Here is an 18,438-nt window from a genome sequence, read left to right as displayed (position 1 = left end):
CATTGCAATATGTACCAGACAATTGCAAAATAAGCTTAACTTCAATAGCCATTTGACATTGCAGGATTTATTATGTGGAATTCTACTCTTTAGAAGAGTGTATTCATGGAGCAAGCTGGATTCTGCTAAGAGGGATTTTCTGGTTGCTGTAGGTGGGGATACTCTACTAGTATGTTTTTCTATATAACTTTTGTTCAGAAAACTTAGTTGAACTTGTGATGCTGCATGCAATATTAGCAAGCTTCAAATACTTAGGCATTACAAAGTAGACAACTTTACCCCTGCACAAAGGGTTGGGATATCAGCAATATGATCATTTTATTGTTTTTTTAGGGTTTTTTAAGAGTTTTTGAAGAGTTTTTAGTTTTACTTCTGTAATTTTATGGTGTAAAGTTATTCAAATAAATGCATCAGATTTGGAGTTTGGGCTTTCAGAAGTATCACAAGCGTTAGCAGCACTGCAAGTAATAGGTATCAAAGGGCCAAGTGTGTATTTTCAATCCACTTTCCCCAGCTATTTCTGGAACTCCAGGAAAAGATACTGCTGAAAAAGTTGAGAGGTGAAATTGTGTACAGCATTAATCTAGAATTTCTTATTGTGTGGATCAATGAAAAGAGGCAAACAGCTAAGTCAGAAGAGGGAGACATCCTTAGCCCTTAGAAAGCTGAAGTTGCCATTGCATAATTTTAAGCAGAAAAAGAGCTCTTTCTCCACTGCGTTGTGTTGGGTTTTTTTCCAACAACTGCAAAGACAGTAATAAGAGAACTGAATTAAAGCTTTCAATTAAAGCCAGGGAAATCAAATTCTCCAACTTTCTAAAAAGCTTTCAAGTTTGGAGTAGTTGGTTTTGGTTTGTTTTCTGTTTTTTTTTTTTTCCGAAAGCTTTGTAAATTCTTATGCATATTACACAGGTATTTTATTATTATCAGTTATATTTTCCCTTTCTTTTGCAATAAGTGGTTCTGGCATATTTTCAGATAAAATAAGCAGCTGTCAGCTTCAAAAGATGGGGAAACGCTTTGGTGTGCAAAGAAGTACAATACTTATAATTGCTGTAATGTTGATATCGCTGTGGTGTTTCAACTATGCAGCTTTAAGCGATCCATGTTCACTGTGAAATTTTACCTAACTCTTGAACTGGGCTTGTCTTATTCCAGCTGTTCCATGCATGTTGTTCACAGCTATGTAGCAATTTGTGCAACTTCTGCATGTAGTTTCTTGGAATAACTTTCTGTTTTTCTAGGATGCATATGTGTGTCTAATCTAGAAGAAAACAGTCATTCATGTGTTGACCTCAATGTTAAGGTAGATGATGGTACGGAAGAATTTAAATGCAAGTCTGAAACTACAGGCTGCAAATCGGATACTATGTTTTACACAATGAGCTGGGGTTTTTTAGCAGAAAAGCTGCCTGTATTGTCAACAGGTACAGAGAATGTGTGGCTGAAACAAAGTGACTCTGTTATATTTTCCAACTGTGTTAGATTTTGGGGGTTTTCTGACAAGTTGATTCACATTTCACAAATATCTTCAGTTATTATTTTGGTGAATGTATTAAAGCTTCTGATAAATGCATCACTTCAAAAATTAGAGGAAAATAGAGCAACTGGAAGAAATAATGACAAAACATTTTTATTCATGAAAATACATTTAGCTATTCAGTCCTCTAATATATTGAATTTGGGGGACTTCTGAAAGCCCAAATACTATTACTGTGTTTTGAATTAATCTGGATGGCTTTAATGGCCTACTTAAAAGCAAATGATATTTTGTCAAGAAAAGCATAATAAAAAAAAATTTAAAGAATGGCACTTCAGGAGACCCACAGTTTTGAAATCACAGTTTCCGTTAGTCTGTCAACTCTGTGTAGTGATCTTGTACATTCTGCTCTATTATTCCACAAAATAAGTTAATTTAAACTGACTGAACAATATCAGTTTTGTGAATCTATTTATGTAGGTTCAACTAGTCTGTTCATAAATCCAGTATCACGCATTATCAGTTCTGTTTAAAGAAACAATAGAAAGCATAGCTTCTACACATAAATGCAATCGCCTTCCCTTCATAAAGTTAAATTGGCTTCATTTAAGCACTTACGCTGCTAAGGTCTAGTCACCCTGAAATAAGCTGTTAAGGACATTGCAGTTTAACCCAGGGCATATTGTGCCACTCTTAAGCTTTCAGCAAGTTTACATCAGTATAATGGAAACAGAAGAGAAATGCCTTAATTCAGATATAAAAGAACAAGTACTGTATGTGTCATAGATGACACATCATTCTGTTTTTCAGACAAGACTTTCAAAAGGTTAACGATATGTATTGCTTCAAATTTTATATGCCAGTCTTCAGAAATAAGGAGATTGATTCAGAGGTCTTCAGAATGGTTTCTGAATATCAAACTCTGCAAAATTTTGTAAAGTTTGGCTGCCCAACATCATTAGCTACTTTGTAAAAATTTGGTCTCTGACAGGCTGAAACCACCAAAACCCATGTCTTGAAATTTTGGCGTATTTTACCCTGCTCAAGATTTTTTTAAGCAATAAACTTAGTGACTTATGATTTAAAACTAAAATATAAACACCAACACCTATACCAATACCATAGCCCATGATATCCAGGTGCTTCCAAATAACTTTTTTGAAACAAGAAGCACAAGGCAAAAGACATAATGTTGAATAGTCTTTAAAGTAGTATTAAAAAGTAATAACATACAGCATGGAGAGAAGAAGGCTTATAAATTCTTGTTTATAGTAACAGTTCTACTGATGAAGCAAAACAAGCTATGAAGCAACAGCTGCTTTCTCCATCTTGTTTGCGTAGACATCCAAAAAATTTAAGAACAATTTTAGTATAAAAAATAAATCCCACCTTCTTGCTTGAAGATGGAATATTTTCAAATCTTCTTGCAACAAACAGAAAGCTGTTTGCAATAGTATTACAAGAGAGCAAATAGCTAGAGTCGGTATTTAAATTAAATTTCAAATACGCCCATAAGGTAAATTAATTGCTGGTGACTGAGAACTTCAGAAATTACAATAAACTATTAACAGTAGTCTCTGTAATTTCTCTCTTTTATTTTTAATCTTTGTTCAGGGTTTTTATGTTTCTCAGATGAACACTTGTCATTCTTAATTACTTGTTTGCAATTCTAAGTGGAACATTTGAGTAGCCATCAAATTCTTACAGAATTTATGATAGTTAGAGCTGGAGTAAAGCAAGAAATAGTCTCAAAGATCTCATATTTGTCATCAGCTTTAAAGTAAACTAGAACCTTCTATATGTTCTCATCCCAAGTCCTGCTTAGCTAATATCTCCCAATTTTAAAGACAAATTAAAAAAAAGGTACGTGCACGTTTTCTGCTTGCTATGTAGAAGAAAACATTCCTTTCTGACCTTTGCAAATGATCTATTTACATCTTGAAGCATAAGATTTCATTATCCATATCTTAGTAGGCATAAGAACCAGTGTTAGTAGCCATGAAATTAGTCAACGCTTTTAAGAATTCTAGCTGCAGTATCTGACTCTCTAACCTCTTCAAGGCTGACTGCACACAGTGTATGACATTTTCTTTTATTTCCTTTAATTTAGTTGACATTCATTTCATTAGTATGATGAAAGAAGAAAGGAAGATCTCAGTTGCAGTCTCCTCATAATCCTAAATATTTCACTTAAAAGTCATTCTAAAAGCTTTTCAATGTTAAATATTAGAGCAGCACCTTGTTCTTTTGGGAAAAGTCCTTCAGAATTCGGCATTAGCAAAGCAAATCCTTAAAGAAAATGCTTTATTATGTTATAGCATGATCAAGTAATGCATACCTTGTTTGGTTTTATAACTAAGTCAAATTTAATAAATCTACCTTTCTACCTTGGTACTTTCATATTGATAACCAGTGCATTCAGGTATTATGTGCTTACTCTAATTTGAGAATTACTCAAATTTGAGATTTGGAAATTGAGACCTAGAGCTTGAGCAATTTAGCCGAGATCGTGTGAGTGAGGTCAGTGACAAAGTAGGGACAGACTCAGGTCCTATACAGTTATCTCAACTTATTAGGAAAAATCCCCATTCTTAGAGAAAAGCTTCCCAGCTAATGCTGTCTGCCACCATTCCATAATCTAGGAATTCACCTGACAATGTACACAGTACATGTTATGCTCACAACAGGGGACTGAAACTACAAATCCTATTTAGAAATATTTCCACATCTACTTGCTCATTATGTGGTTCTGCATGAGGAAAAAGTAAATCTAAAATATGCCTAATCTTTAGGAAAACTGTTATTGTTTCTTTTTGCTAATAGCATTTTAGCTTAATAAAAAGATAACTGCATCAAGCTGATTTTTCAGACCTCATCTAAGTGTATTTAGTTGATATTTATCTTGCTCTTTTAAATAAAATTATCATAGCTCTAAAACTACAATAATACAGAATATTTAACTCATGATTAAACAGGCCTGTTTCAAAACATGCCTGACAGCATATGGTAAGCTTCTTCCTAAAAAGCTGGTGGAGAGTGGGGAGATGCAGAAAAATAGAACCATGAAGTAATCATTGTACTGAATGGGGTTCAAAATTATCATCATCCAATACACAGAGTAGTTTGTCCTCCATAAGAGGATACAAAAGCTGAAGAGCTGCTTCTGAAAGTAAGTGTCATAACTTGGTAGTCCCTTGGTGTAAGAGCTTTTGTAATACTCTTGTACAGTGACTGGATTTCCAGAGACTTCCCGCTGGGATCACTGCGGTTGTATGATAGCAAATGCATGCTTGCACTTACTGGGCTATCGCCAGGAGCCAAGAATGGGAGTTTGTTTCTGTTTTTTTTTTTTTTCTTGAAAGGATCATAGAATCATAGGATGGTTTAGGTTGGAAGAGACCTTAAAGATCTTCTAGTTCCAACCCCCTTCCATAGGCAGGGACACCTTCCACTTCTGGCTTTGCCAAAGAAGTTGTGGTTGTTGCTCGGGATTTTTCTCCCCACTCTGATCACTGCAACTGTGCAAGATGCTGTGCTACTAGTATGGGCAACAGCCAGCTGTCTGAAGCAAAATGCTAACTTTCAGAATCGAGCCTTGGAAGAAAGTGTGGAGAGGTAGAAAGGAGTTGGCTGTAAATTCATTACCAAATGTGAATTCATGTTCTTTAATTCCCATTCTGTTACGTTTTGTCGCTTGACTTATAAAATTTCAGGCATAATCTGTCAGATGTCAAAGCAGAGAAAAACCTGACACTTAAAAAATACTGACTGTACATCATATCTCTGTGAAAAACTCTTTCTATTGATAATATGAACCTACTTTTGGTTGTCAAGTATCCCTTGAACTCATTTCTATTAATCTGGTGGAGGGCTGAATTCACTGCAGTGCTTATGAGGTGCCAATATCATTCCTGCTGTGTAACCAGATCACTTACTAAGGGGCTTTCTAGAGAATGAACAAAGAATCTACATAGGATCTGAATCAGTTTGGCAGAAATTAAAATATTACAAGATTTTTATTTAAATGGAATAATTGAATACTTTGGAAATGGGATGTTAGTGAACCTGTTGATAGCTGAAACACTTGCTGTTTCCCTACTGTCTTTTCAGGAAACAAAGAATGTTATTTTTCCCCTACAGTCTCTCCTTGAATTATTTATAATTACATGCTCTCACTAGGGCCTGACTTACAACCACTGTAATCCTGTTTTCATTAAATCAATTTATCATTTGAGAATTTGTTCATGAGAACTTGCTTAGCAAATTTTGTGACATAAGAAAAATCGGAAGTTACTGATTAACAGTAACAAGAATTAAGTGAACCTTCATGTGTTGAGTCTGAGCTCGTAAATCAATGGGGCAAAAGACTTGGCACTATTCATATCAAAATAAATACGGATAGCTGATTTCTTCTCAACTTGTAACAAATAGTAGAGATTCGGTTTAACATAGAAATAGTGCTCAAAAGAATCATCTTACCTAGAAATCTAAAGCATTTAAGCTGTTCTCCAAGTGAGTACCCACAAGTAGTTTGGAAACATGGGATTGAGCCTTCAGGAATTAAACAATGATGCAGTTGGTTAAAACTTTTTAAACATTTTTATTACCGACTCTGAAATGTGTAGCAAGTTGGTGGGTTTGGGGTTGGGGTTTTTTTCCAAAATACTTACTTGGGCTTCTCTTCTAATTTTATTTCAGCTGGACAGCTCAGCCAGTCAGCACATTTTGCTCTCCAGTTGCCATACAATGTGCTTGGCTTGGGACGTAGTGCTAATTTCCTCGACCATTTGTATGTTGGCATTCCTCGCCCTTTGGGAGAAAAGGTTAGTTGAGTTTTAAGATTGTCAAGCTAATGTTTATGGTGTTACCTTTCCTAATAGAGTTTGGATGGAAATACTGCTAGGGACACGTGTGTGTGTTTTTTTTTTTCTTTTTTTTTCAGAAGCAAAGATATCAAAGAAGTATGTTTGAATACAGAAAAGTTTCTCAAAAAGAACCTTGTATGCCTGTTTTTTGGGGGGTGTATAAGCTCTGTAGCTAACACTAAGACCAAAAGATGACTGAAGTTGTCTGTAAATATTAGCAGAGTTATATAGTGCTTGTTTAGATGGTAAATGTGTATTAGATCTGATGGTCCAATTACTATGGTCTCAGCTGTAAGATTCCTGGCATTGGTCTGCCCAGCCTGTAAACTCACATAATCCTTTCTGCCTCAGTGATGAAACCATGGTCAGGACGATGGGAGGTGGAGATCACCATGATTATCTAAATTTTCAGGTGAAACATTAAAAAGTGGGGTCCTGACCATTTGCAGTCTTTAAAGGTCTGATGGTGCTACTTTAAAATGTGAGGCCTTCCAAGTAGCGTACTGGCCAAATTCTCATTTGGATAATTACTTTGCCTGCCTCCTTTGTAGAATTGGTTCTTTTCTTCTTTCCCTATTATGTTTTTGCTTTGTACTTTTTAAGCAGATTCTATGTTTCATGTCAGCAGTAGTTATTTTGCATTTTACTTTTTTGATTATTTTTTTAAGCACTCTGGAGCTTTCAGAATAAAAGGTTTACACGAATGTAAGGGAATAATCACTTATATTTAAAATAAAAAAAAATGTTGTTTTCCCCTTTTGTATGTTTCAACAGAGAATTTCTTTACTTTTGTTTGTTAGTAATTGACATAGCCTTTGTTTTTCTTTCAGTCCATAAGGAAACAAGAATGGACAGCTATCATACCAAACTCCCAGCTTATAGTCATCCCCTATCCTCATAATGTTCCTCGAAGGTAACTTCATCACTTTGATTTGCCCTTCACAAAATTATGTTAATTCAGAGTTTAAATTAGGCATTATGTGTAGGTTTAAAATTAGTCACTTGTATATAAAGTAAGTGTAAGAACAATGGGGGGGGCAGTTCTGTAGATGTAGTTGCCTCAGTGACTAGGCAGAATACTTCTCAAGTATTTACACAGGCTCTTAGTGCCTATAAACAATCAAAATCTAATACCAGCTCATACAAACAATCAAAAAGTATCAACAGCTCAACTCCTGTAAATAACATATTTGCTAGATTTACCAACGTTCTTTTTGGCAAATTGCAAGCATGGTAATGATTGAAGCAAGCATTTTTGTTTCAGCAAACATGCAATTTCTGTCTAGTTGCCTGTAAAAGCTTTAGGTTAGCCTTTCTGAACGCAGTATCTGTTGCCACAGGTATGAATGTTTTTCTTTAAGTAAAGGTGAACGGGTTGGTTACACGAGAGCTTGAACACAGAATTCACTTCGCAATTAAAATGTTTATCCCAGAAAGACAGCATGTTTCTCTCATTGCTATTAGAGAAAACATTAGTCACGTATTCCAGCTGCTTTTTGCCGCTTGATCTACTAGTGAGGTCAGTTGCATTTATCATGCAGAAATGATTCTGACATCAGTTTCAGCAGTTAATTTTACTATAGGACAAATAACAGTTGAGAAGTGATGTGCCACTTGAGTTGCTAATTAACAACCACAGGAATAACACCTGCCAGATGAAGAAAATTTAGTTATAGTCTTGAGGTATTTGAAGGCACATGTTATGCAAAAATTTTTCTGTCATCTTATCCTTAAACTATTTTTGCTTTCCTATAAAGTAAGTTTATGGAGACTGTAGAATAGCAGAGGATAGAATCCCCAGAAGAGATCAGATTTCATAATAAATACTTCTTAAATCTATTTTTTTTTTTCTAGCATAGATATATTGTTTCCTGAGAGGCCTCAGTGCTGCCTCAGCCTAGAGCCTCCTGCTGATAGCTTTCCCGTGATAGGAAGCTTGGAGTACAAAAAGGGTGTTAACCGAGCCTCAGGACCCCACAACATTCAAGGAATGTCTTCCAGAAGCCCTTAAAGTACTTAATTTTGTTGCTCCAGCATTCTCCTGCCATAATCAACTGGTTCTGTTGCCTACAATTGTAGTTGTCCCTGGGTAAGCTTCAGACTGAGAGATGCTTAACCAACTGGACCCCATGAGCCTGTCCAAGAGGAGCTTCTCATGGGGACGAAATAATTGTATCTTACAGGCTTATTTCATCCTGCTTCTCCAGCTCCCCAAACCCCAGGCAGTTTTGTGGATGGTTTTCCTATGCACTTTACTCTGCCCTGGGCAGAGGCAGGAGATAAATCTCCTTATGAGAAAGATGGATATCCCTGAGGATCCTGGAAAGTTAAACAGAAGCTGAATTTAGACATGGCATTACCTGAAAATAATTATATTAAGCCATACATTTCCAAGTAAACACCGTTAAGCTTCAGTCTCTAAGTATAGCCACTAGCTTCTGTAGACCAAGTTGTTACCTGTCATACACTAGCAGGTTCTTTTCATCTTTATAAGTTAAATCTGTTTTCTGCTTCCTAATGAAGGGTATTAATGTTTCCTTGGATTTTCTTCTTTTGTATAGCTGGAGTGCCAAGCTGTATCTGACCCCGAGTAACATTGTGCTGCTAACAGCTATAGCCTTAATTGGGGTCTGCGTTTTCATCCTGGCGATAATTGGCATATTACACTGGCAAGAAAAGGTAAGCTTAATTAACTAGTTTCTTTTCTATATTTTCTATACTATTTAACACTTCCTAATATTTTACAGTCTTGTACATTGGGGTCTTTGAGCAGTTTTCTACAGTATAATTTCTGACACAGACTGCATTAATTCCTAAAAGGTGTTTATTATTAATTCAGTATTTACTGCAAGCTTAAAAATTGGCATTGTTTTTATTTAAGCTCTAAGACACTTCAAAAGGGAAATGAAATGAAGAGCGACATGGATAAGCTTTTGCTATTAAGCTGTTATTCCCAACTAAATGAGACAGTTCTATTTCATATCTAAGCTTTCTATTTTGCAGAGTTTTAAGGAGTACTATTTTGGAAAATGGAACATAAACTCAGTTTACTTATCTCGAGTTCTGCTGGTAATCTAAAAATAAGGAAAAGTCTCTTTCTGTATCTATCTTTGCTGATTGCACTGACATTAGCATTCAAGACTGTATATGGACTCAATCGTGTGCATATTGGCTGCTTTGCTCTGTGTGTCTGAATTATACATGCAGTGTATAGAAATCCATTGATTTGAAGAAGCATTTTGAAAGGGGCCTTTCATGTCACAAAAGAAATGCGTTCCCATTTTTCTTAACTATGCTCAGTTCACAATCGTATCCAACTGGCAGGATTGCCAATAAATGCTACTACATAGCCAAACCATAATCTTAACTGTCAAATAAAATTACTGCACATTTTGACATGGTAGAACTGTTTGTTATTTTGTGCTTGTGGAAATAAAATGACCTTGTTAAACATTCAGATAAGCTTTGCGCATGCTTCATATTTAAATAAAACACAAAAGCAAAGAAATACAAAGTTTATGATGACTGTCCTTAGCATGTCCTACTGTACCAAGAAAGCATTGCTACCTGGTAGCTAGGACCATGCACTGGCTGGGTTTAATTCTGTCTCCAACACATCTTAAGCAATAAGAAAGTAGAGAAAATACTGGGACTTTGAGTTGGAGAAGGATTAAATATGTGCAATTCCATCTGGAGAAATTAAGACTTAATGTCAATGTTTAAAACAATTCTTTGTATAATAATCCATGTATTGTAATGTAGGGAAGCACTCAGCCCAGAGTGAGTGCTTTCTGAGCCTTTTTAAACCCCATTAGGTATATGTGAAAGAAGTAGTGTATTGGTTATATTATAAACTCATTTCTAACAGCTGCATCTTGCTCAAAATAGGCACAAATATTTGGATAAATTGTGTGTATTTTCAGACTACTGCATAAACATTTGTTAATTCCTATAATTTTCCGAGGCCCTCCTATTGATTTTTACCTTCCCAAAGTTTAGAAGAAACAGTTGAGGTACAGAACAAGTAAGAATCTTGACCAAAGCTGTATTATGCATCACTGACGTGACTGGGGGTTAAACTCCAAAGTTTCTTGTTTCTAAGCTTGTTCTTGGTTTACTGGCTCTTCCAGTAATCCTCTCATAAAAATACTGTTCTGCCTAAGTGGTATTTTCCCTTACAGATCTATAGAAGACCTATAGCAAAGAAAGGAAGAGGAACTGTACTGGCAGTTACAATCTCTTCTTTTCCCCCAGAGGACATAACTGTCTGTTAGCTGCAGTGTTTTATTCAGCAGTGTACTTTGACCTCTGCAGATAAGTAGTAGTTGCAGTCAACAATAGTTCTTATACCCACATCTTCCAGCCAAGTATTGCATTGTTTAAATAACTCCAGGATTTAGGGATAGTATGTTGCTCTGTCATGTCATAGAAATTTTGGCTCCGTTGGGGAAAAAAAAAAAAGAAAAGCTTTTAAATCTCAGTTACTAGTTTTTTGTTTTAAAACCTCAAATGAAAGAGAAATTGAGGAAGAACTTACACCGTTATTCATCTTACAACAATACAGTCTGCTCCATTAGCTAAGGACCTTGATATTCTTGTATTGTGATTCTTTATAACTTGTTTTGTGGTCTTGAGGCTAGTCATATGAACACTACACTGATGATAATACTGCTAGAGAAGTTTTGATAGATTCATCAGAGTATCAGTTACTGTCAAATTTGAAGTAGTAATTTTTTCAGGAAGCACACAAGAAATGGAGTGAAAATTGCTTTATAATTGAAAGTATAAAATTTTGTGCAATGTGACAAGCATTTCAATGTAGGAAAGAGTATGCCACTCCCTTGTTCCCACCCCGTTTTTGACACTCAGAATACTACTGACATTGATAAGGTCCCTGCCAAAAAGCCAGACTGATATATCTTAAATGTCACTGACAGCTCTGCTGCTGCTACAAAATGCAGTAAAATCCATAGTTAATCCAATGGCGTTGCTATCGTACGTAGATACTGTGTGATGAGGAAGTTTTTGGCCTGGAGCCAGAGCAGATGACAAACTTCCATGGCAGAACATATGCACACATTTCTACCCAAAATTGTTGTGTATATTTGTCAACCGACATACAAATCTGAATGCCCACACAACAGCATACTGTAAAGACTTTTCTTCATTTTACTCATTAAAAAAAACCCCAAAAGTTAGGTATAAACAAGCGAAAAAGCATTTCAATCTGTTTTGCTAAATTCTCTTAAGCTAGGATTTACACATCTGTCTGTCATGACAAAAACACTTTTCTAGAAAAGTTCACGCTATGTGTTCAGAAATCCTTTAAAGTGCTTTCATACTCTGCTTTAGAACACAAGAGGAAGCTTAGGGGAGAGGATATGTTTTTACATATTACATGGTTTGTAGGTACAGTTTAAATAGGCTTCTTTTTCACAGGCACCATCCAAACTATTTTTTCAGTACATCAATGTGTTCTGCATAAATAAGTAGGGAAATGGATCCCACCTCACACTTTCATAATACAAACAAAACCATGGAACATTTGTAGCCTACTTGGTGCTGTTAATTGTTGGTTGAACTGCTATCTTTGTCTAAATTTGTATTTAACAGACACTTTTAAAAAAGAATCTCATTTTAAATGTAACGTAGATGACATTTACAGTTAATCCAGAGTAATTTCATCTCGTATTTATAATGCAGACTAAATAAATGCATACTAAGAAACATTCTTTGTTTTTTTAAATGTTCCTTTTTAAAAAGCATTATTAGAAAAATAGAAAATAATGGGTCATAAATACTAAAACAGCTGAGCATTAACAGCAGAAGCCAATTCTGAGTAGATTATTGCCATTTCAAACTGACATCATTTAAAAGCTAATTATTGGGGCTTTTACTAAGCTTTTTGCCTTTTGTCAAATGAGTGACTTGGAAAAAATCAACCATTCTCTGACATTTGACAGCTCATTTCTGTAATAGTATTGCTCTAGATCCCACAAAGTGTTTTTTTATTATTATTTTTCAGAAAGCAGATGACAGAGAAAAGCGACAGGAGGCTCATCGGTTCCATTTTGATGCTATGTGACATGCCTTAATATTTATGAAGGAGCTACCACTCATTTGCTTAATTGAAATACTAAATTCTGATTTGTAAAATTATTACCATGAAAATACTGCTGGTGTGCTATTTGTAAATGTTGCATTATTTGGTATTTATTTGGAAAGTATTAAAATTAGATCTTAATGTCTCACAAGGCCTTTCAGTTAACAGACTGTATATAATAGCATTTGGTCTTTATTTAACAGAACTGTAAATTTATTTTTCTTCATAAAGGGATCATATTGCATGTACCATTGTTTACATACCGCCAATTCTTTAGTAATATTTGGTAGAAAGCAAGTTGTGTAAATAAAATCTATCATTTCAGTGAGCAGAATACTTTGTACCATGTGAATTGGTCTTGTCACTTATACATTCCTACAAAATAACCTGCATTTCTGAAAATTAAGCTTGAGCAATTTCTCAGATTATGTGATCATTAATTATTTTGGTTGTACTAAATAGCACTCAACCTAAAGTATTCTGTATTTTTCTTTGTTTAAATCCGTATGTGCAATAGTTAAAGAATTTAAGAACTGGGGAACTAAAAGAAACCTGCAATGTTATTGCTAGTTCAGTAGCTCATCATGGGATAAATGCAGTATTTATGTGTGTTAGTTCTAGAGAGAAGTCAATGCATTCAAAAATTAGAATCATAAAAATTTATTAGTATTACATAAACTACTTTTATAATTAAACTGTAACAACATTTATTTTAGAAAGGCCTAAAGTCGTCATGAAATGAACTTTTTTTTTTTACTTATAAGAAAGGTATGGGACTTTTTATGTTTGGTTTTCTTTTTAAAGAAGTTAAAAGAACCATTTTAGAGTGGAAGGACAATGAGGATAGCCTGCCTAACATTTATTGCTAAGGGATGAGATATACAAAGATTAATTAAGAATAGAATAGGACACTCGGAACAAGCCATGTATGTTATCTATATACATTACTATGCCCAAATTTCATAAAGCTGTAATAATTGCATAAGATGAGTAGCTCAACTTTATATATTTAAAAAGGTGATAAAGTTACAATTGCTCAGTGCACTGTGGATCCTGAAAGTCTCTAAAAATATTCATGCTTTTATTTAATGATTAATTATTCCTTAGTGATATGAGTTTACATGATCAACTGTGCGTTTAAATCTGTCAATTTGCATTCCTAATAAATACTGTTTGATAAACTAGAATACACTTTCTCAACAAACTCCAACGTGTTGGTCTTACAGACAATCACCTCTGCAGTAAGTATCTCCTCTGGCCTGGCACTTGCCCTGTAACCAGCTGTCCTGCAACACTACCATTGCTTGTCAATACAGGAACAGAGAAGACAGAGCAGGTACAAAGCTGAACTGATTGCGTCCACCCTGAATCACAGTCAAACAGTTTGTTACCATGGCAGTGCTGAACAGCGACCCGTTCATACAGCAGCATCAAGCCAAAAATCAGAAAAGTACTGATAAGCAGTCTACTAAGCTATGAAGTTTTACTAGATATTTCCAATACGAACTGATCAGTTGCCAACAGAGGAGACTTTCATATTACATTACTGTTGTTATTCAGGATAGCATATTTCCTTAATGCACACCTTTAACATTTCTCTTAGAGTGGCATGAAAAGGTAAGACTTTTTAGATAAATATTTAAAGCTGTTGGACTTCTTAACCCCCTTTGATAGAATTTGCTCCTAGCAGCAAAAGTAATAACGGATTTCATAATTAAGAGGAAACACAACTCAATTTATTTTCCTGTGTTTTCAGTTGGTTGGAGAATAAGGCTAAACACAACACCACTGTGGCAGCAAAGTTGTCTGTAGCCCTCTATCACAATATAATATACATAGATTAGCCTCCTTATGTCTTTTGGGAAAATGATTAGGAAAGAAGTAACCTCATGCTGACATTTAAGCTGTTGTCAAGTTAACAAAACAATGAACACAGAATCTTTTGCTTTAAGGTATTTTGCATGCTCAGTAGTGCATCATTGCATCACTTTATATACAATACATTATTATAAGAAAGCTATTAAAATGCCAATGAAGTTTACCACAGGTTCTAACTATTCATAGCTTGGTTCACAACAGTATATGCGTACTATTTTGAATTAAGGCATTAAATACTGTTAAACCTCTTGTCAAAGGTTTCATGTCGTACTTTGGTTTTCTATTCTGTAAGCATCAAAAATATGTTTGGCTAAGGTTATTACCGTTCTACCAGTAAGTTTAAGAAAGCAACATCAATTAGAAAGTGTAGTTCCAGGTGATTGTCACAGTAACTGAGAAGTGAGAAATAGTTCTAACTACATAAATTTTCAAAGTGCATCCACCATAACACAGCCCTGGTGAGAAAAGCTATTGGAAGGCTTCTTCAGTGTGAAATCTCACCTATATAAAAATACCGTTGACACGCCAACTGACAGATGGCTGTTTAAATACCATCTTTCTTTGTTCTCATTTTCCATGAGAAGCTTTAAGATTGAATCTTCCTACCAGATTTATCATTAATGCATTATAATCCCCCAACAAAAGAACCAACTTTGCTGCTGCAGATTAAGAGGCATATTCTATATACTGTGATATTCCTCCTATGATGAGGATATCTTTCTTAACAGAGCTGTATTAAAAACATTTGCGACACTTAATTGAAGAGTAATCACTATAAATGCACCAAGTCAATTCAGGACTTTCATAAGTCCTTTCAAATAAGTGACACCTAAATAGTGCAGGAGAAGTCATAGAATCATAGAATGGTTTAGGTTGGAAAAGACCTTGAAGATCATGGAGTTCCAACCCCCCCTGCCATAGGCAGGGACACCTCCCACTAGACCAGGTTGCCCAAGGCCACATCCAGCCTATTATAATCGTCACAGTTTAGTTTTGTTAAAACAATGTAAAAGCATTAACCGCGCTAGTTCTGAAGGTTTTGATAACCAAAATAATTATTTTTTAAAATCCAGAAAATAAAATTAGGCTTTAAAAATCTCAAATTTTGCAAATAAATAGTACTAATTGTGAAGGGATGAGCAAATTTTTTTATCGAAGACTGAGACGTATGTCAAGAAATCAAGAGCAATAGAGATGTTAAATCTGAAACACTGCTATGCTGTTTCAGTAGCCCTATTATCCATTCTGGTTTTTTTTTTCCCATTTTGGTGACAGGATCTTTTTATTGAGGCACTAGTAATATCAGCCTCAGCTGTCACTTTGAAAATAATCAGCCACACAGCACTATTTTTAGAATTCGTTTCTGTCTTCAATGAAAAATGTGATTCCATCTATGATACAATCCTTAAAAGTTATAAAATATATGCTAACCTTATTTTGAAATTCCTGAATTTCCCAATTTAAGCTAGAAAAGTTTGTAGGTCTATTCCAATACTCAGATCTAATTATACTGGCTAGCAGATAGAGAAGTGCACAGTAAGCTTTCTAAAGACTATCAGTATTCTTCATGCCTATTCAAAAGTTTGCAGTGTTCTTAACTCTGCAGTAGATAACAAAGCCAATTATACGTATTTATGTATGAGAATATATTATGTTACTACACTAAGAGGTACTTGCACCGTCCATCGTTTTCTAATTAGAAAATGTATGTAATAAGATTTAGCAAATGCACCTAAATCGTATTGACAAACCCAGGTACCAGAACAGTTAAAAAGTAACTCCTAATTTCCTTTAATAATTATTCACTGTTGACATCTGCATTTTTGCAACCTCTTTTAAAAACAATATCCAAATAGCCTCAAACATAGTAAAAAATTGCTGATCTAAGGGTATTTGTGATGTACAATCTGCTACTCAAGAGTAGCAAATACTTTAGGTAATATTAAAATTAAAACTTCTAACAGAACAACAAACCAAAGGAAGCTTTAAGGAAGAACTGTTGGGAGGAGGCAAAACCATTTTCTAATAATGGAAATGCAAGCCTTTTATTGCAGCAGAGCACCTGTCATAACTCACTCAGTTAACTATTCAGGCAGGTATTTACCTACATCAAAATGAGCAGTCCCATTGCCTTTTGTGAACTGCTTCCATTCAAAAATAAAAATGATGACTCAATAGAACAGCAGAATAATACACAGCTGGCTGTCCAAAAGCTGTCTTCAACCTTTCTTAACTCCCAAACTTAAGTTGAATTAACTCAGGCTTACTGCCAGCTTGACCCAGTGGCACACCATTTTCTTCCTTGGAAAGTAGCACTCTGCAGGCTCAGAAAATGGGAAGTGAAAGTTTCTTCAGACCTGCCACTAGTTTACTATAAAATATTTTAAAGCACCACCTATAACAAGAACTCTAGTGAGACAAACCGACAGGGATGTCCACGTGAGAAATTTCTCTGAAAGCAGCAGTAAATGATGGCAGAATATGCCCCAAATCTATGAGCTGATGCTACTACCTGCATCTCCCACACTGACAGCTTGGTGCAGCCCTGGGGAAGGAAAACAAAAAAAAAAAAAACAAACAAACCAGGATGGAAAGGCTACTACACTTCTCCAAGTGTGTAATAGCTCACAGTTCTAATGGACAAGCTAAAGTTCAACTTTTCAGTTAAACTGACTGTAGCAGATTGGGTCTTTGCAGTTACTATCAACTTGTATTGAGCACAAGATATTACTAGGGTTTTCTCTTATTTCTTTGGTGTAAGACAATTGACCACAAATAGTTTTCTTGAATGCAAATTCAGCTTGAGATCTGAGAATCAGGGTAGCTCTCTCATTTCTTATATCATCATTAGTAATAAAAATATCTGAGCTAATTTTTCCCATCAGCCACACTGTGCGTTCCAAAAAAAAAGCAATGCCCTATCTCCTAACAATATGCACAACAGCATAGTCAGATTTTAATTTTGTGCTTACGTACATGCAGAGAGGATAAAAAAGCCTGGATGATGCACAGATACAGTAGAAATTATTAGTCTGTTACATATTTTTCTTGAGTTACTACAGTAAACGTTTTTGTTCGTAAAGAAAAAAATGCAAAGTAGATCCACCTATAGGCATTTTCACCATAGAATTTTACATCGCATCACACCACTATAAAAACATGGTTAAGAGGTGAACAGAGAAAAATTGCTTTATCCGCTGCTGGAATGCATCAGCATTTTAACAATTCATGAGAAAACTACCTTTTGAGAAGGACTGTATCATCTCTATTTAAAATTGAACAGACAATTCGAGTAAGCGGAATAATATAATTATGTAACTTGGGATTTTGCCAGAGCATCAAGCTTAATACTTCATCAAGCTTCTTAGAACACTGAAATTGATCTTTAATACCCAGAAAAGCTCAGGACCTTTACTATAAGGCCTTGCCGGGTGTCCCCAGCGCCCCGCGGGAGGAGTGCCGCCTCCCGCACCACGGCCCTGTGGGGCCCCACGCTGCGCTGCCCTCCTCCCTCCTTGCTCAGTGTGCCATAACTGACAATCATATTGACCTGAAGAGCCTGAAATATTTCACTGATAATCTGAAGCAAGAGAATGACCTTTTCTGACTGGATCCGCCGATCTTTGATCATAATAGAAAAAATGTAACATTCAAACGCATAGCACCAAACCACAAGGAAATCAGAGCTTTACCTCTCACAGTCATGCTCGAGACTGTAGTGAGCAGCCCTGCTCCTTAAGCAGACAGAATCGCAAGTTGCAAATATGAATCTAATTTAGTTTGCAAAATCTAGTGGGTCTATCGAGTGGGTTCCAAATAGGTTCTATAAAGTGCCTGAGCTCGGAGAGCAGAGTTCCGCATGGGGTACCTGGAGGTTCAGACTCGCATCGTTGTGCATGACCGCGATGGGGACAAGAGAAGACGCGAGTTAAGGGGAGAACGTGACCTCCTGCATCCTGCGAGCGGGGCTGGAGCCCGCTCTCGGGCACGGGAATCCCGCGGCCGCCGCGCCCGGCCCTGCAGCCCCCGCGGTGGACGGGCCGGGAAGGCTCCGCGAAGCTTTGCAACACGCTCCGCGTACGCATCTAAACCTTTCCTTGTTTCAATACTTC

At 35.9% G+C, this 18,438-nt stretch overlaps 1 protein-coding gene across 1 annotated transcript in view; it reads left to right on the top strand.

Annotated features, from left to right (window-relative positions):
• Window positions 1-13,740, top strand: part of ITFG1 (integrin alpha FG-GAP repeat containing 1) — a gene marked incomplete at its 5' end in the record, with an annotated part of 88,997 nt that extends 75,257 nt beyond the window's left edge. Inside the window, 4 exons of the mRNA XM_082489605.1 lie at window positions 6,179-6,303; window positions 7,176-7,258; window positions 8,907-9,024; window positions 12,371-13,740. Coding sequence (XP_082345731.1) covers window positions 6,179-6,303; window positions 7,176-7,258; window positions 8,907-9,024; window positions 12,371-12,430 — 386 coding nt within the window. The 3' untranslated portion in view covers window positions 12,431-13,740. The remainder of the gene's footprint in view (window positions 1-6,178; window positions 6,304-7,175; window positions 7,259-8,906; window positions 9,025-12,370) is intronic.
• Between the last annotated feature and the right edge of the window lie 4,698 nt (window positions 13,741-18,438).

Source organism: Vanellus vanellus (genome assembly GCF_965231255.1).
Source record: "Vanellus vanellus genome assembly, chromosome: 12".
NCBI lineage: Eukaryota > Metazoa > Chordata > Aves > Charadriiformes > Charadriidae > Vanellus > Vanellus vanellus.
This window is presented reverse-complemented; position numbering and strand designations above follow the sequence as displayed.